A 19,561-nucleotide genomic window follows, 5' to 3' on the forward strand; every position below is an offset into this window, starting at 1 on the left:
TCACCTGAATATATTTAAAATAATTGGTATGAAGTAAAGATATAGCACTCCATGGTAGGTGCTGTAAGTACATATGAAATTTCCGAAAGATCCATCCAGTACTTGAGATATAGCGAGAACAAACTTAAAACAGAGCCCTGCCCCTATGCCCCTAGGGGGTCTTACCCACCGTTTATACAAAATTGAGTCCTCTTGGCCCAAGGATGCTCCAGACTAAATAAGGATAAAATCCGGTCATTCGTACAGAAGAAGGTATTTGAAGTATTTGTTACACTCGCTGTTTATATGAAATTGAGTCCCTTTTGCCCAGGATGTTCCAGACTAAATTAGGATAAAATCCCTTATTCCCTATGGTAGAAGAAGGATTATAAAGGTTTTACCTCTATTTTCCCTATTGGGCCCCGCCCCTCAGGTCCCAGGGGGGGCTACACCCACCGTTTATACAAAATTGGTTCCCCTTCACCCAAGGATGCTCCACACCAGATATGGACCAAATCCTTTCATTCCTACAGAAGAAGAAGGATTTTAAAGAATTTGCTATGTTTCCCCTATTTGGCCACGCCTCTCAGGCCCATGGGGGGCCAGCCCAACTGTTTATACAAAATAGGTTCCCCTTCACCCAAGGATGCTTCAGAGCAAATATGGAACAAATTCTTTCATTCCTACAGAAGAAGAAGGATTTTAAAGAATTTGTTATATTTTCCCTATTGGGCCACGCCCCTCAGCCCCCATGGGGGGCCAGACCCACCGTTTATACAAAATTGGTTCCCCTTCGCCCAAGAATGCTTCGGACCAAATCCTTCCATTCCTACAGAAGAAGGAGGATTTTAAAGAATTTACTATGTTTCCCCTATTGGGCCCGCCCCTCAGGCCCATGGGGGGCCAGACCCACCGTTTATACAAAATTGGTTCCCCTTCACCCAAGGATGCTCCACCCCAGATATGGACCAAATCCTTTCATTCCTACAGAAGAAGAAGGATTTTAAAGAATTTGTTATATTCCCCCTATTGGGCCACGCCCCTCAGCCCCCATGGGGGGCCAGACACACCGTTTATACAAAATTGGTTCCCCTTCCCCCAAGAATGCTTCTGACCAAATCCTTCCATTCCTACAGAAGAAGAAGGATTTTAAAGAATTTACTATGTTTCCCCTATTGGGCCCGCCCCTCAGGCCCATGGGGGGCCAGACCCACCGTTTATACAAAATTTGTTCCCCTTCACCCAAGGATGCTTCCTGCCAAATATGGAACAAATCCTTTCATTCCTACAGAAGAAGAAGGATTTTAAAGAATTTGTTATATTCCCCCTATTGGGCCACGCCCTTCAGCCCCCAGGGGGGCCAGACACACCATTTATACAAAATTTGTTACCCTTCCCCCAAGGATGCTTCTGACCAAATTTGGTCAAAATCTTCTCGGTCGTTCATGACTAGTAGCGTTTTAAAGGAAAAGTTGACGGACGGACGACGGACGCTGCGGTATGGCATAAGCACACCGTGGTCCTTCGGACCAGGTGAGCTAAATAAATGTGAAAATATAGTCAAACAGGTACTCTTCAATTGAGGACGGGTAAGCGTTTATCTGTTCTAAAAACATGATGAATGCCCCCCGTTAAGGGAAGTGTATAGTCAACAACGATCTGAAAACACAGTGTGCATATTGCATTGGGAACTGTCGTTTTCTACTGACAGAGATCTTGTTCCGAAGTTCATGTCCAACAAGCCATGCCGTTCGTGAACTTCTCTAATGTCTGCCATGACGCATTAGGAGAGTTTGTTGGAAGCATTTCATTCTCCGAACTTTGACTCCAGATCTTTGTCTATATTCCAAGCAGTGCATATAGTGGACACCAAAGGAATTATCATTTCACTGTAAGTTTATGATGCCACATTGCTATCTGTGAGGATCGTTTCCTTGCTTTTAAAGTAGTTTAAAACATTGTACATTTAGTCGCTGAACAGACAACTGTTTTTCATGGTTATTTTCTAAGAGAATGTTACTAGTACTCGAAGACATAGTAGCTGTTACACAAGTAAGTACCTAGGATTTGTATACATTCAGTTGTATAGAGGACAGCCCTCTAGGCCGGTAAAAACCAGCTGGACTAGTGGTTCTAAATATTACGTATTCCTCATCTTGTTGAATAAAATTGGGCTAGTGAAATTTGCGCATGAACTAGCAAAAAAAGTTTTTTTAAATGATTTTTTAGCCCTGGTTACTTTTTCTTATATTAATTTAAGCTGTGAAATCCGCCCGTCTTTTCTGATATTTAGCTTTTCTCTCTCTTCTTTTACAAACCTCTGGCAATACCTCACTTTCGGCCGTAGTGTTGAGCGTTCCCCCAAAATTCATTCAAACATATTTTATTGACAGTGAACTTACAACCTTCTAGGCCCTCTCCCAACAATTTTAATATAACAGTACAAATATGGCGTGATAACAAAAAAACATATATTATGTACTTAATAATGGATATGTAAAACAGAAAGAGAAATGAAAGGGAGTGAAGGAAGACGTGAAAAGGGGGATCAGGAGAAAGATGTCCTGGTTGCATTGGTTGTCCACTAAATTGTTTAAAAACTTTTTGTAGATTTTATGTAAGACTGCACAGCGAGAATAATATCGACATTAGTTTGGAATGGGAGTTCAGCATCACCCCAAGGAAGAGTATCGAATTGAGGGTCAGGCTGTTTACCAATGTTCACAAGGGCATATAATTATCCTATTCGAATATTTGAAAACTTAGAACAGATGAAAAATAGTGATACGCATCTTCTTTACCATCATCACAGTGACAGGCTGGAGATAAACAAATACCAACGCGAAAGAGATCAAGATGTGTTTCAGTAAAGCACAAACTATCAAAGTCTGTAATAAAACTGTCTAAATCGCTTAACTTATTTCTTATACTTCTGATGTTTAGATGGAGTACACTTAAATCGAATTTATCGGGACCAGGATTCATCTCGATATATATCTCCACTGAGTAGTAGTATAATACAAAGAAACGGAAAATCAGCACTGTTAAAGCAGATTTGAGTAGTGTATTATTCATGATCTTCACTAATTCTGAAGGCAGAAAACAAATTAGCATCAAGTAATATAACCAGTAATGTTAATATTGTAATAATGCCGATATGGATTTTGAAAGAAGAGGAGGGTAAATAGCATCTGCCGTGGAACAACCCAATCGACACCCTGTACATTTCTAAGGAATTACCCATAATCAGTCAAATGATAGACAAACGAATTGTTGTACATGACGTCGACCGCATTGCAACTAAGACGGTTGAAAGAAAAGTTTGGTAAGCAATGGCTTCTGTGCCCAGGCCGGGATATACCAAAGTCCTTCAAAATGGTAGTTGCTATTCCCTGCTTAACAGCTGGTTTACCCGTTGTCAGTATAATGTGACTGGGCGGAATACTGTGTTGTGTGCCTCTAGGATGGTAGTTCAGTGAAGTAGCTCTGTAAAGTCGGCATAAGATCCACGCTATCGCAAGGAGGCAAATCCTTAACTTACCCCGCTCCAGTACACATACCAACACGCATACATTATACACATGGAGACATGTTCTTCAATAACCTTCGCTATTAAACAAAATCAAAGCCAAAACCAAAATAATTTATTATTAAGCTTTGTGGCAGGTAGGAACTATTACTCACGTGGTCTTTCAACATATACGTGAAGTTGTGGGACAAGGCAAGTACTATTTCTTACATATCTGTAGCGGCTGTTAAATAGGCAAATGATAATATCATGAAATACTAGTACCCATCGGTAGCTGTTGGACTGGTTAGGAATTCCTTTCTTTTCAGCATTCATTTTTCTCTACAGTAGTCCACATTATTACAGGTATTATAAACCAACAATGCTCGATCTTATAACATAAAACATACCGCAAAGGCTCAAAGCATTATGATTATAGTTCATTCACATTTTCCTATCCAAACAAAAGTACTAAATAATAAATAAAACTCTGGTTGTTGTAAAACAGTTTCCATTGTTTTTATTTCACTCAAATATGACGTATTTTGTACAAATAATTACGTGAACAAATGTATTTCAACAGTGGTTAAAAATATGCACAAGGACATTGTGCAAAGGTTATCACAGACAGGTGCAAGCAGCAAGCTGTATGGTGTACAGGCGCAACAAAAACAAGCAACAATTCTAGGAAACATGACTGGGAGAAAGTAAACAGTTAAATATCTACAGGAGATTCTTGTTCAGCCTTGAATAAGCTTAATCAAATCTGCATTTGTTTTCAGGCCTCCATGTTGCGAGTTTCAATCGATGACAAGTATAATAAATTTGAAATTCTTCTTTATCTTCCAAAATAAAATCCAAAACTTTCATTGACATATACATATTACATTGTGTTCCATCACGTTTTTGAGTGTTACGGAAGCTGAAACTTAATAATTTCATAAATAAATACACGGAAATCTTGAATTCCGAAGTAAAGAAAACGAAAGGTAACTGTTAAATACTAAATAGGATAAAATAATTTTCATCTGTATTTCTTAAATAGAGAATACGTTAAAGAAAATATAAGATTTATTAAAATCTCATAAAAGGAATTAACTTTTTTTAAAGGCAAGATTAAGTACAAATTAGAATACTGATTTTATTCTTTTCATTTCACCACTAAAGTATCTATACAGACTATAAGAAATGCACATTCGCACGATATTTAGAAAATCTACGTAAAAGTAAATAATACATTGATGCCATTGATTAAAATAAAAATCTTCAATTCGACTAGCACTTATTTAACTTTGGTAAGGATATTACACTACTGTAACAGATCACATAACGAAAGTAATATACCTAACATTCTACTTACCAGGCCAACGCCCCTAATCTTTGAAGATATCTATACAACTGTTTATCATTGTATAACGAGAAAAATGCAACATAATCACACAGATATGAAACTAACAGTATGTCTTAATAGACCTTAATTAAATGTATTTCTTATAAAAGATGTGTCAACACGGAAGTAGAAATCATTCCGATTTATTCATGAAGAACATTTGAAATGTTATTTTCAATACCAGGAATTCAATGAAAAATAACATCAAATGAACACATTTACCTTTTATTAGCTTCACCATTTCTGGCATGGATAAGCAAGCAAAACAAAAACAAATAAATAAAATGATAACCAAGAAAAACATATATACACCAAAGCATGTCTTAATCATATCAAACACGAGGTATCTCGCAGTAGATCACAGAGATTTAAATATAGCAGGAGTTCAACAATGCTGTCTTCACATTAAAATATTTTGTGTTAATACTGAAACGTATTCGAGGATTTCATAATTGCTTGTGAAAAGTTATCTTCTCTGGATGATATAAATATATAAGCATGCATGCTTTTTTGAGTTGTCCATGATCATTGTTTGCATGCCATAAGCATTATTTTATATATGTGCTGTAATAAAACGCTAAATGTACACAGATATGACGGACGTTAAAACTAGTGTGAATAATCCTCAGTTCTTGGCAGATTCATATACTCCATGACCAAGTTTACCCTTTCGGGATATTTGATCGGATTCGAAATGTTCATAGCCAGATACTCTAGCAGGATCTGAGCGGAATGTCTGTAGAGATGGCTTGGCCTGCAAACAGAACAAATTATACACTTGAATGACCTAATTTCTCTATACTCGCCAGTATAATATGATTCATGTTCACCAGAAATAATATGCTCCCCATTTGTCAGAAAATGTATATTTGTTCCAATGGTAAATTTCTCAAGTGATGTGTTATATATAAATACATAGGGAAAAGTCGTATTAGGGTTTATCAAGCAATCGTGAATAGTAATACACTTCGAGAACGGAAAAGAATAACTGTTAAACATTGGACCATATTCACACAATCACTGATGTATAATTCCACATTAATCTAAGCTTCAATAAGTGTCCCATACAAATAGAATCACGCTTACATTTTTCTTGAACTTCGGTAACTGCCAAAGTGGAGCTTCATCAACAGGGTTTTGGTATGTTCTCAGCAGGGAGGCTCGTGTCTCGTACACTGTATTAGGGTTTCTTCGTTGCTGACAAAGTAAAGAAATATCAATTAGTTTTGTTAAAGCTGTATGCCATTTACAAAATTACATGCTCTTTTTGACATTTGAGTATTACTGTTTTATTTTGCATTGTGCTTTTCTTCTAGTATTTTTGTAATATTCGTATCTTTACAAATGTTGTAGTGTCATATGTATGGTGCTATACAGGAATTTCCTTTAACTGACAGAGCACTTCATTATTGTATATATAACATGAGCAAGTCAGGGTTATTTACACATTCATCAAAGCTGCTACGATAATAGATCGTGACGTTGAAGAAAATATTTAACCCAAGATGATAGATAACGATTTATTTCCAACTGGAGCCGATTCTTTAGTACTTGCTGAATTAACTTAATCAAATGAATATTTTGATAAATCATTCCTCGCTGGATAGCTTCTACAGATATATTAAAATCGGGGGAGATGATACATACAATCAATATATCAATCAATAGAAGTAAAGAAATTATTTTCTACGATACCTAACAGACCGACAGTGACATGTTAAGTAGATATGTCATATATGTAGATGTGTAAAGAGTGGTTCCACAACAAGGGAAAGTAGCTTCTCATGTGTATCTAACTTTAGCAGTTTGATTTCAAAATTCAATGAGAAAAGACGCTTTAGCGCTTAAGCACAATTTAAAAACCTTTTGATAAACTAACGGAATTGAGTACCCATGTAAACAACGATCGCGATTTGTGGGACTTTTCTACGCCGTTACAAACTGCGAAGCAGCAGTAGGAGGTGATACATTATCTTTAAAAAAATCCTAGCTTTGTTCCCTGCTCTAAAGAAACTTTCTATTTCATGAGACTCCAAATATTTTTGATAGTCTTCATTTTCAATCAATTCTGTGAGAATTTTGGTAAAATATCACGGAAGAATGCCATAAAGGAGGAACAAAATGATACTGTATCAGTCCATCTTCAAACTACCAAGTCTTTAGTTCAGGATTTCAATCAAAATGGCGGACTATGTTAATCAACCGTCTGGATAATAAACCAACTCTGCCATTGAATTGATGACCTTGTAGTTGATATGGTTAAATACAATGTTTAATCGGCCCAGTTATCACATATGAAATCACAAATGAATGATTTAGCAAACATTTACTTTAATTTCTTGAGCAAACAAACGCATGAAACGTACAGGAAATAATGGGAAATCGGGGCTACATGAGTTCGACTACTCAAACTAAGCTAGCAAACTACTGGTAAAGTGTATGACTGACCAACAATACGATCAATTAACTACAACTTTACTTTCTTAATGCAGTTACGAATGTGTATATGTAAATGTATAACAGACAATGGTACTCGACATTTAACTCACTTCTCTTTGTTATCCAGGTTAAATATGAACACTTTATCAATACACAACGGCGGCATTTATATTGCTCAACACCTAAATTGATTTAACTGTTTAAATATAATAAACTAATTGCTCTACAACTAGAATTATTCATACTTGTAGGTAGCTAAGCTATGGTATATAGCATATATGTGAAAACTATAAAAGTAAATATGGCAAAATAATTATTTACATAAAATTCAATGCATTTTATAATCGGAACTAATTTGAAACGTAACTGGTTTTGTTAAGCAAAGTTCCATTAAATTGTAGACATCATAATGTAAACTGGATTATACATTAAAGAACAGCTTCATCCACGTTTCTATATGGAATATAAAACGAGAATACTACAGATACAAAGAGTGATATTGATTAAAAACTGTAGCAAACGTTGAGTAAATGAGTACTCATAAAATAGAAGAAACGCTCTAGACTAGACTATTATACTATGATAATTACCTTCAACTTCAATGGTAGAAAATGGAAAGCATGGGAATAAAAATCAAGATTTAGTTGTTTCTGTTTACAAGTATTAAAAGTATAAGTAGAGGAGCACACATTCAAGCATGGTCGTACGGTGAAAAGGACGGATTTACAGCAGTATTGTTTGAAAGCATTGGGTACAGTAACAAGAGGCCCAGAGGGCCCGTATCGCTCACCTGGATGTGTTTTTTTTAAAAGTACTGGATATGAGATATGGTAGATACTGTAGGGACATATGAGATTTCAAAAAGATCCATCCAGTATTTCTGGTGATATAGCAAATATATAATATACTTCAAATGTCAAAATGCAAAATGGCGGCCTCGTGGTCATCTTGCTTTAATGAACACACCCTAAGAGTAACTGGCACTACTAGACAACTTGATGGAGACAAAATTAGGATAAATCCCGTAATGCCTATGGTAGAAGAAGATTTTTAAACGGTTTACCTCTATTTGCCCTATTCGGTCCCATCCCACTGCACACCCACTGTTTTTACAAAATTGAGTCCCCTTGGACCAAGGATGCTCCAGACTAAACAAAGATAAAATCCCTTAATCCCTTTGGTAGAAGAAGGATTTTAAAGATTTTTCCTCTATTTCCCCATTGGGTCCCGCCACTCTAGAACAACCACTGTTTATAAAAAATTGAGAGCCCTTTGCCCAAGGATGCTCCAGACCAAATTTAGTCAAAACCCACTGAGCCGTTAAGGACTAGTAGTGTTTTAAAGGAAAAGTTGACGGACGATGGACAATGCGCCATGGCAGAAGCTCACTTGCCCTTTTGGCATGCCTTCACGATGCATTGACAATGATGGTAAACAAAGCCTAACCCAATGGTTCTAAATTTACTGAAATATGTACAAAACGTGTGTAGAGAAATAGTGCACACCAAGTCAATAGATTCCTTCTCTTGGCATATAAATTACTTAAAGATAAAAAAAAACACCGTAGAATCTTTGTCAACAATAATATCAACTGATCAAGTGACATGTTCTTATCTGCATGTCATACTTGAACATACTTGCCAGGTCTCTGTAGTTGGAGGAAGACTCCCAATTGAGTCAACGATGCTTTTTTGCTCTTTTCATTAATTGCAAATAACAGCTTAAGGTATGGCATTCACCATTGTAGAATATTAATGTATCCATTAATGTTTTACCATGCAGTTTCTATACTATCTGAAAGGTTGACTAGTATTCTTTAATATGATACTAATGTATTTTGTCATGCAAGTATTGACGTCAATGCTCTTAATTCTTGTAAATGTACGTCTCCAGTGATAAGTTGTTTGACTAATCAGCAGTATTACACATTTATCTATGCAAATATGTTAAATCACAAATAAATAAATCTACAACGTTTGGAAAGTATTACCATGCAATATTGTTGGATAATATAGTATTAGATGTATTACTCCCATATATACAAGCAACTAATCGTTTACGGGACAGACACACTTTAAAAATAATGCCGTTGTTCAATCAATATGAGTCATGGGTTTGCCTTTCATACATTAAACACTACCTGAGTAAAACCCTCTTGTACATGCATATATAATATCAATGATCTTGAAACTCTTTAGATTTTAAACAGTTGCCTGTTCATTAAAAAATGTCAATTTTTAAAATTTAATTCCTTGGTAAATCCAAAAATTATACTAGATGTGTTGCTTAATTAATATCATACTATTTAAAACTTCTTACATATCATAGACATTATCTGTGGTCTGTTTTCACACAATGTCATAGTTTAGCTTTTCTGATAGTTATCAGTCCAATCCAATCCAATCCAATCCAATTGGATTTGTTTATTTTGGAAAAAAGATATGCACTGTAGGTTTGATATTTTGATTGGTGAAATTGCTTTTTCATTCACATGAATACAACTTTAATTAGTTTTCCACCATCAATATTGGCTAGAAATACATTAAATATTGTTAAAACAGTGTTGGTCAGAAGAAAGTTATAAGTCAATCTCACCATGAATTGTTTGTATTATTGTTGTGACTTTATCATTATTACCTGTAGAGAAATCATCCTACAACAGAATGGACTTATTCTATACTAATTAAATGTACAAGTATTTGTTATTTTCTTTTAAAAAAACAAATTTTTATTGAAGTTTTTCTTAAATCATCAATTTTTATTATTTTAGGTATTTTTCAAACATTTTTTTTTTATTTATATGCAATTAAATTATATGATCAAACAGACTTAATAATTAAAGATTTAGTTTTCATACCATGATTACATGTGAACGACTTACAAGCATAGTTACTTCTTTATTTGAGTGTTTTGTTATTTTATTTACCTAGTTCAGACAGTGAACAGCAGCCTATGACAGCAACTGGAGCAGGAAATGTAAGATGGGCAGAATCAAAAGCTCTCAGAACAGTGTTCAATACTGCGTAACTCTTACGCTCAGTATACCATAATATAAGACTATATATATATCGAAATGTCGATGACAGACTTCTTGACTAATCAGCTATACATGCACATTCCATACACATGCTGAGAATATTACTAGGCTATTTATGGACCATTATAATGTTTACCTTTAACATCTTGAAATGTTCCTTTCGCTTTATAGGTTAACACAAATAAAATAAATGTGATGAATAAAACTAAAAGGAGCAATAAAAAATTAAATGCTTCATGAACATTTTAACCCTTTCACCACTGTACCCCAAAATGAACTCATCCATATCAATATCAATGCATGGTAGAGTCTATTAAAGCTACATAGGGGTGAAAGGGTTAACACTTGAAAATTTGTTAAAATGTTCATTGTTCCAAGTTTAAATTGATACAATGAAAAAACACATAACTACATGTCCTGTCGGCCACTCTCTGGGGTAACCTTAACAGGATTTAAAGTGCTTTGATACTTCAACTGACTGGAAAATAACATAAAGCAAAATTATAAAAAGTAAATGCACTTAGATGAAAAGATGAACACTTTCTAAGGTGTGTAGTGTAATGTTATACTACTACTTTGTAGTAATGCACACAATCCCTGCATCAGGAGTAACACATCTAAGATGGCTTGGCATATAACTTCCAGAAACTTAAAGAATATTTTTGTTTTCTTATTATAACAACACTATTAAAAATATTGAATAGGAAACTCTGATCCCTAAAATGGAAAGAAATCGTTATTTGGTATAATAGGCTATAGGGAGAGACAAGGTGTATGAACACCTGTGATTAAAACCGAGTTACAAAGCTGAAAACTGATTCCATCTATAGAACACTAATGACTAAACCCAATATATGCAATAAATGTATTTTTGAAAGAAATACTGATATGAACAAAATAAATGTTCATTTCATGTAGAAAAAAATGGATTGATGTAATGCTATACATGTATAAATATGTTTTAACATAACAGTATTTCTCAAACGTAATGTTGTTATTGTTTTAAATTTGATTTAAGAAATTGAATTTATCAATTTTTGTTAATGAAACAGGATCAATTTGTTCAAAGTCTTTTGATTAAATAGGCTAAAGGTTACAGGAGTGTACTTGGGATTTTGTTGTAGGAATTGCACACACTTTGTTCTAATAAGGATGTTTAATATCACAAGAGTAGGGTAGTGTGGGAACTGATGTTTAACCACAGGAACAAGTAGTAATTATTAGATCTACACCTGAAGACCTACACCTGCCGACCCAGTGTTATTATTACTAGTACCATCATTAAGAAGACTTAGTAATTATAAGTCAATGCAGAACTTCGGTTCATGGATTTAAAGAGAACAAAGTGTGAAGAAAATAATATTTCTCACATTAGTTAAGCCCACATATTCCATCATTTCTAGTAATACTACTTTCATGAACTCTAAGAAAAGTCAAGTGAAATAGTTTGCATATCCGGCATCCATTCAAAAAAGAGAATAGAAAAGAATCTCCAAATTAAGATAAGGCACTAAATTTGAATTCAGATAAAATGCACAACCAAATAAGAATTTTGTGAGAAGGTTGAAATATTAGGTGCATGGAGAGACAATACACTGTATATATAGGTGTTGTACCACAGCAGACACCATCACCCGCAGCATGATGTACCAGCTTGTCCTACAAAATGCATGCTCACCTAAACATTAACAGTTATTATAAGTTTGCAGATTGTAGACAAGGTAGTTTTAGCACAATTGGATTGAAGTTTAAAAAAAAATCCTTATAATATTTTTTTCCATAGTTTTTTGTCTGATGGGTTCTTTTGGTCATTTCTTAAAACAGAATTTTGAACAGTTGTGTGATTTTGACAAATGTCATTCAAAACACTTTTACACAGACATTTAATAGTAGAAACGATTTTATGTCTATAATATATCCATGTGTTTATCTGACTGTACAAGCTGTGGTGACAATGTAGCAACTGGCACTTCATATACAGTGTACGACTTTATCAAACTCACTGTACTGGAAAATCCTGCTGATCTAGGTATATTGGACGCACTCTAGATAGGACAAAATATATACTATTCATATCAAAGGCCACCATTATACAACAAGAATAGATACAGTTTTCATGAAAAGGGCCCAAATGATATAGATTGTATATCAGTTGTGGCATCCTCACAATAGGATGGGCTGATCCTGGCGAAGGAATGTACCAGTAAAGGGATGAATTGGGATTTGGTATTATGTCTATGCAGTTTTCTTAATTTCTTTTTGATACATTCCCAGTGAGGTTAAGACTGCTGCACCATGAGATTGACATCAAACATATTTTACAACTGTTGTTACTGAGCAAAATACAAAATTCATGATTGACAGTTAACCCTTTCACCCCTATGTAACTTTAGAAGACTCTGCCATGCATTGATATGGATGAGTCCATTTTGATCTACAGTGGTGAAAGGGTTAACTTGGTGAATTCCAAAAGTAGGTGCTGTTAACAATTTTAAATGATTTTACTTTATGTCAAGTATGGCACAAACAGACATTTTTTTAAAGACCCGAGCCCAGCTTTTAATTTCTGCTGAGGTGGATCGACTAATAAAATTACCTTAACATTGGTGCTGCATAGATCTGTGAGAAAGACCTACTTCCCACAACCAACAGATCAGATGGTAAATATAAACTACTTCAGATTGAAATTATAAAATCTTGCAAAGTACATACGTAGTATAACTGGTCAATCTCTGAGAATTACTTTTCCTAGATAGAAGTCCTAAAATTAATGGCGGTTTCAATTCTGAACAAACATAATGCTTAATGCAAATCACTGGTGAAATTAATTACACATATCATATCAATTACCTTGGACTCTTCTTGTCTCTTTGTGAGCTCCATTTGACGACGAGACATCAACCACTTATCTTGGTATTTGTGTTCTAGGAGGTCAAAAATTGGTGTAGAAGGTCTGGAAAATAAATCATCCATGAATATATGTGTTCATTTTTTCAAAATATAAAATTATCAATATCAACATTGTAACACTAGAATAAAAGAGGACTGGGTAAGTAAACCAACAGAAGGCACTAATTTTGACATCCTACAGGTTATATAGTGGTCTGTGGTCTTTGGTACAGGAATCGGCGGTGGATACCAAGAGTATTCAGTACAGCTCCTCCTATGTGAAATGAACACCAAGGATTCCTTTTCTGTAGATGATTTAAACAGTTCCAAGGAAGGTTTGCCAATACCTTACAAAACACATTAAAGCAACAAAAAGTCAACTGTAACCTGAACACATGTATAGCTATTAACCCTTTCACCACTGTAGACCAAAATGGACTCATCCAGATCAATGCATGGTAGAGTCTACTTCAGTTACATAGGGGTGAAAGGGTTAAACAGCAATGATACCTAGTAGTACTAATCACATATACATGTATATATCAGCATCGTTATATACCTTGTGGAGATTCCAAACACCATTGTGGGGGGTATCCTTCGTGTACGGCTTCGTGTGTTTTCATCGCCAGCTGTCTTCCTCCTTACATCATGAGTTGCTCTGAATTTGTAGTTTTCTGATGAAGTGACGAGACCAGCCTGTACAGCAGCTTTGTTCAATACCATGAAATCTCGGTCAGTTTTCTTCTCCTTACGGCTGAAGGGCAGTGTTGTTGTTGCCATGTTTGGTCTCATTGGCGGCCATCCATGTAAAGCTGGAAAGAGTTGGAGAACAAATTACATTTACAGGGTCTAAAAGTCTATAAAATACCAGTGATTTAACATCACTTAACATTAGATTGACATAATGCCTCAGACGTTAAATTACAATTCAACAGTGCATAAACATGCACACACATTGGAGAATTGCTACTTTCTGTTATTTTTTAAAAATGTATTATGTGATGTCTGTTAACATTTTAAATGTAATTAGGATGTCAACAAGATACAAAATGCATTGCAAACCAATGTCACCAATTTAAAAGAAAAGGAAAAAATTATTGAGAAACCTATGACCTTTTAACCCTTTCACCCTTAGGTAACTTTAGTAGACTCAACCATACATTTATCTGGAAGACAGTTATCAAAGATTTATAAGCCGGCCCATACATAAAACACACTGCTGTTGATCTTTCAAAAGGATAATTCTTGTTTACAAATACCTATTCCAATGAAAGGTCTCGACTTATGTTATCAATTATATTACAGTTTGTAAATCAAAGGAATAGTTGCATACATATCTAGTTGCCTAGTAATATTCTTTCTCATGACTCATAATACAGCGGGAAAGTGTCGTACTGTTATAAAGTAGGAAAAGTTACTGCACCAATGTAACAAGTATTTTAATAATAAAACTGTAAAATCTTTATTTCTCCCCTCAGTATATTAGTTTTAAACATCTTTATAACTTTCCTGCTTAACCCTTTCACCCCTATATAACTTTAGTAGGCTCTACCATGCATTGATCTGGATGAGTCCATTATGGTCCACAGTGGTGAAAGGGTTAATGTCAAACTGAAGAAAAATGGTGATCATGCTCTATGCTGTTAAGTTCCCCTAAGGCCCTCCTATTGGTTACTTTAATAAAAATAATAAATAATGATAAATCTTGAATAGGGACATGTTGGAAAGAGGGGAGAGTAGGTTGACTTAGATAGGTACACAATACTGTATTGACACTGTACTTATGGACTGATATATATATATACTTGATAAAGCTGATAATAAGTTTGGAGAGGCATCATATTTCAAACTGTACTGGGAGCAAAGTAAACAGAATTACATTGACTATGGGGATTAGGGTGTTGACTTTTGCTTTTAACATGTTGATCATATTTACTGTAAGTATTAACTATCACAGTTTTAGATGTATACATTCTTTGTATACTTTTAATTCTTTTTTATTGCAACAAATATAATTTGGTTAAGTTGGATGGAGGAAAAATCTGCATAAAGACCTAATTTGGTATTTAAGGTATATATATAAAATTACTATCCAGGAAATGATATGAAAACATTTTTCATAGATTTTGTCAAATTCAAATAATTCATTTTTCGTCTCAAATGTGTTCTAAATACAGCAAGGTCAGGTACTTTTTATAATTCTTAGAAAGACACACCGGTAGTCATTCAAATTTCAAGGTAGGAGTCCAGATATATTTCTCCTAGCTACATGATTTCAAGATTTTAACCTTGTTTTATCTGTTCTTAAACATTGTAATATACTCTCAGTTATGAAAGCAAAAAATAAGTATGTACATGTATGTAACTAACCAATGTAAAAATAGCATTTTATAAAAATAATCAATATCTGGTATGTTCAGTGAAGACAGTATTATGGTATCCCGTGATGTAGTTTCCCCACAGTTAACCTTTTTTCTCAGTTTGAGAATGAAAAATATGACTGCATCAATTGTATACATCATAATTTCCAAATGGACCAACAAAAACAATGGTTTTTTTTCTACTGTTATACATCTCTCTCTCTCTCTCTCTCTCTTAAATTTCTTAACCCTTTCACCACCATAGACCATAATGGACTCATCCCAATAAATGCATGGTAGAGTCCATTAAAGTTACCTAGGGTTGAAAGGGTTAACTACTAGATTATGAATAGAAAAGATCATAATGGGATACTTGTCAAAGAAACATCCACATAAGAGAAATGACAAGGAACCATCTAAATGTTTGCAATCATCAATATCTTGATATTACAGGTTAAACTTTGATATTATTCTCTCATAATTGTCCTTGTCTCATGATTGGTGTTCCTATGACGTGAAAGTATCAATCTTGACTGGAAATAGCAATCATTAAGGCACAAGAACATACTTATCCGTAGATGATACAATCAGGTGGCATTGACTAGACTTACAAGTTGGAGGATTGAAATGAACTTCTATTCACAGATAAATAAAAAGACTTAGGGAACCAGTGTCACTACTAAACTATGGATAACAAACTTTCATCTAATGCTCATATAGCTGATTTTTTTTTTATAAAGCCAATCCAATTATGCAAGTGACTAGAAGAATGATGGAATATATGGACTGTAGTACATTCGAAGCAATATATATACAAATGACTACAAATGTCAGGTCTACCTCATTTGGAATATGGCATGCGACCAAGTGTGGAGCCTGCATCTAATTAAACATATTATAAAGTTAATTGAAAGGGTCCAGAGAAGGGCCCCTAAGATAATACTAGGAATGGCAGACCTGCCCTATGCAGACAGACTTAAAAACTCTTGCAGCTCCCAACTTAAGTTTTAATACAGACATATCAGAGGAGAAATTATGATCAAACTTATTAAAATCCTGACAGGAAAATATGATCCTGAGGTGACCAATTTCATAATATGCAATAAGAATATTACTGCTGCAAAGAGCCATGAGCACAAACTATACAAAGAGAGAACCCGCGTCACCAGTAAGTTGGATACATATCTTTATTAGCTGACTAGTAAGTTTCGCCTCTTGGTACGAGGCTTCATCCGGATACTTTTACACATCAATCTTCCCCCGAAGTACTTTTTGGGGGATTCAGTTTGATTTGTGATGTGTTATACGATAGGTGTGGTTTTACAATTGATATGGGCAGATAACCCCCCTTATTCATAATTAAAACTTTACAGGACTATTCTTTATCTGTTGATTGCTATAGAATTTTTGTGTTAATTAATAAGTTCATCTTGTTAATAAAATTTATGTTAATAAAATGGTTCATATAATAAATGTGTTTTTTCCTAATTTTTGGCAAAGTTCTCTCTTCACTTTTAGTTCATCTTGGCATACTGTGGCATTGGGTACAGACGCAGGCGCCAAAATCTAGTAATCCACCCATACTTCCAGTAGGTCGGTTGCACTATTGCTTGCTATAGAGGTGTCAAAGGATGAGTCATTGCTCAGCATCAGGTCTTAGGATATCCATAGGATCCTTTTGTACATTAGGAGGCACGGTAGTCTAGTGGTAGGACGCTGGGCTTGTGACCGAAGGGTTGCGGGTTAGAGTCAGGGTACGGCACTGTGTTGTATCTTTGAGCAACATACTTTACTCCGCTTGTTCCAGTCTACTGTAAATGAGTATGTGATTGGGCAGTGCTAGAATTGTTGAATGCTAGCTGTAAGCGCCGAAATGGCAACTCCGGCTGTATGCTCCCCAAGGAGTCGAGAAAGGTATTGGCTGGTTGCAAAGGCCCTATAACCACAGATAATAATTTGTGAACCACTTTGAGACAACCTACGAACTAGGTTGTGATAAAGCGGTATATAAGAACCTTGAATTATTATTATTATTATTACATGTGCAGGTTTCTCACATTTTGGTTCTGGTCCCTGGATGGTAGTGTTGGATGCCGATCTAACTAAATTTAACGTTTCCCAATGTTACTTTGTAAATGCCTCAATAGGCTTATGCCATTTGTTCGGTACTGCAGCTTCCTTTCTGATGTTGTCCTTGATGATCTCTGGTTCGAATCTGTGGAACGATTGTTTCTCTACGAGGTGATGGTCGTAGAGATCCCCCGTCCATAAGTACGTCTGCACATTTATAGCAAGTGCTGATTTGGTTTCCGTGGATACGGCTTGCATGTCTTTTTAATGAGCTTTGTGTACGTAGGATGTGAATCCAACTTTCCTCTGTACGTAAATGTGCTGCGACTGAATTTCGTTCATCTTCGCAGGCTATATCATATATGTGGTTTCGTATGCAGGTGTTAATAGTAGTTGACATTTAATTTATCCTACATATTGTAACTGGAATTTCTTACAACTGATGAGATAGATTGCATTGGTGGTGTGACAGTCTTAATCTTGTGAGATTTTTGTGTGGTATAGCTAATATACAAGTCTTTAGTGTTCATATGTCTACATATTCTACAGTTTTTACTGCACGGGAGGCTGCCCGAGGGTCCGTGTTCTTTAAACACATTGCTGTGGACCAGAAAGTTCCTCAGTTTTCCGGGCTTAGTATATACATGTGTGCTACTATTTCGAAGTAAAGGACACGTGTAATGACTTGAACTGTCAATACTTACATCCAAACTATTATAATCTGTCATTCAGAATCACTGCTGAAGTGACATGTCCATGATTATGTAACAATGATTATATACTCATTTGTCTTTAATTGTACTGAGCCGACAGCAGGGGATTTTCTAGTCCTATACAGTAGTCAGAATAAATCTTTGTATCTGTATGACACAGTCACACACACCCAATCCAGTTTCAATTGACATCTTAAAAAGTGGAAGTTATGAGAGGACAATTTAAATGTGATTATTTACCATCATCAGCACCTCCTAGACGGGGTTCTAGGGGTCGACCGTAAACAAAATGGTCTGGTGGAGCCGAGCTGTATCCTCTTCTTTTGGGTCTTCCTAATTGTGTCTGTTAAAGAGAATGTTAATAAAACACAATGTCATCAAAAGAAATTTACCATCAATAAAAATATGTACATTTCAAGGAACAAACATGTTGTGCATTCCTAGGTTTTTTTGGATTGCACATTTAATGTTTCTAATATATATTCAAGTCGGATGAGGAAGACTGTCTAGTTCTGGAAATAAAGACAGAGTAACATTTCGATCAGGTGGGAATGGGGAAAAAAGTGAAAATTCACATCATTATACTCTGATCGTAATTACTTAATCAAAAAGCAATTCTTTAGAATATTATATCATCATGGTCGATCTAATGATTGAACGAAAGCATCTGTCGTGATCCGTGAAAAAAATAAACTTACTCTTAACAACAATTCATTGCTTAGCATCGTGTCTCTGTTTTCTCCAAGTTCTCCTGTCGCTGTGTAAGCGAAGGGATTCTGAGACATAATCTCCGCTGCCATGTCTGATATTATCTGTGAAGTTAAATGCCCTCCTGTTGTTAGAATGATTGTTTATAGAAAATATTACACCGTACAGGAAGCCATGTACATTATCACCATAGTGACAATAATCAATCTCCAACTTCCGGTTGAACGCCACCTGGCTGAATCGCCGGTATATGAATCCCGGTATATATGAAGGGGAGTAACTCTAGATCTGCTAAAACCTATCGGGGTGGTAATACAGAGAAACCCAGCTAACATCTCTGCTGATCTGTCAGCAGGCTTTATATATTTATTGTGTGACAGGGCAAACACTTTAATTGTTCCAACCACATACACAATGGAGTTAGCAGAAAACTTTTAATTTACGTTTGCAAATTGCCCTAGACGATAT

At 35.2% G+C, this 19,561-nt stretch overlaps 1 protein-coding gene across 6 annotated transcripts; it reads right to left on the reverse strand.

Moving 5' to 3' along the window:
• Positions 1 to 3,981: 3,981 nt before the first annotated feature.
• LOC110460768 (cilia- and flagella-associated protein 77-like) lies at positions 3,982 to 19,316 on the reverse strand. Of its 6 annotated transcripts, none has more exons than XM_021513886.1 (8): positions 19,084 to 19,316; positions 18,626 to 18,728; positions 13,802 to 14,054; positions 13,204 to 13,306; positions 10,490 to 10,516; positions 7,907 to 7,912; positions 5,964 to 6,074; positions 3,982 to 5,631 (listed from the first exon to the last, which is right to left on the reverse strand). In XM_021513886.1, the coding sequence occupies exons 1-8, from the start codon at positions 19,183 to 19,185 to the stop codon at positions 5,503 to 5,505; spliced, it is 834 nt and encodes a 277-aa protein (XP_021369561.1). In that variant the 5' UTR covers positions 19,186 to 19,316; the 3' UTR covers positions 3,982 to 5,502. The 6 variants fall into 6 exon arrangements, with proteins under 6 accessions (XP_021369561.1, XP_021369559.1, XP_021369563.1 ...); XM_021513884.1 differs by lacking the exon at positions 10,490 to 10,516 and adding an exon at positions 12,357 to 12,398; XM_021513888.1 differs by lacking the exon at positions 10,490 to 10,516.
• Between the last annotated feature and the right edge of the window lie 245 nt (positions 19,317 to 19,561).

This window comes from Mizuhopecten yessoensis, unplaced genomic scaffold (genome assembly GCF_002113885.1).
Source record: "Mizuhopecten yessoensis strain PY_sf001 unplaced genomic scaffold, ASM211388v2 scaffold10479, whole genome shotgun sequence".
NCBI lineage: Eukaryota > Metazoa > Mollusca > Bivalvia > Pectinida > Pectinidae > Mizuhopecten > Mizuhopecten yessoensis.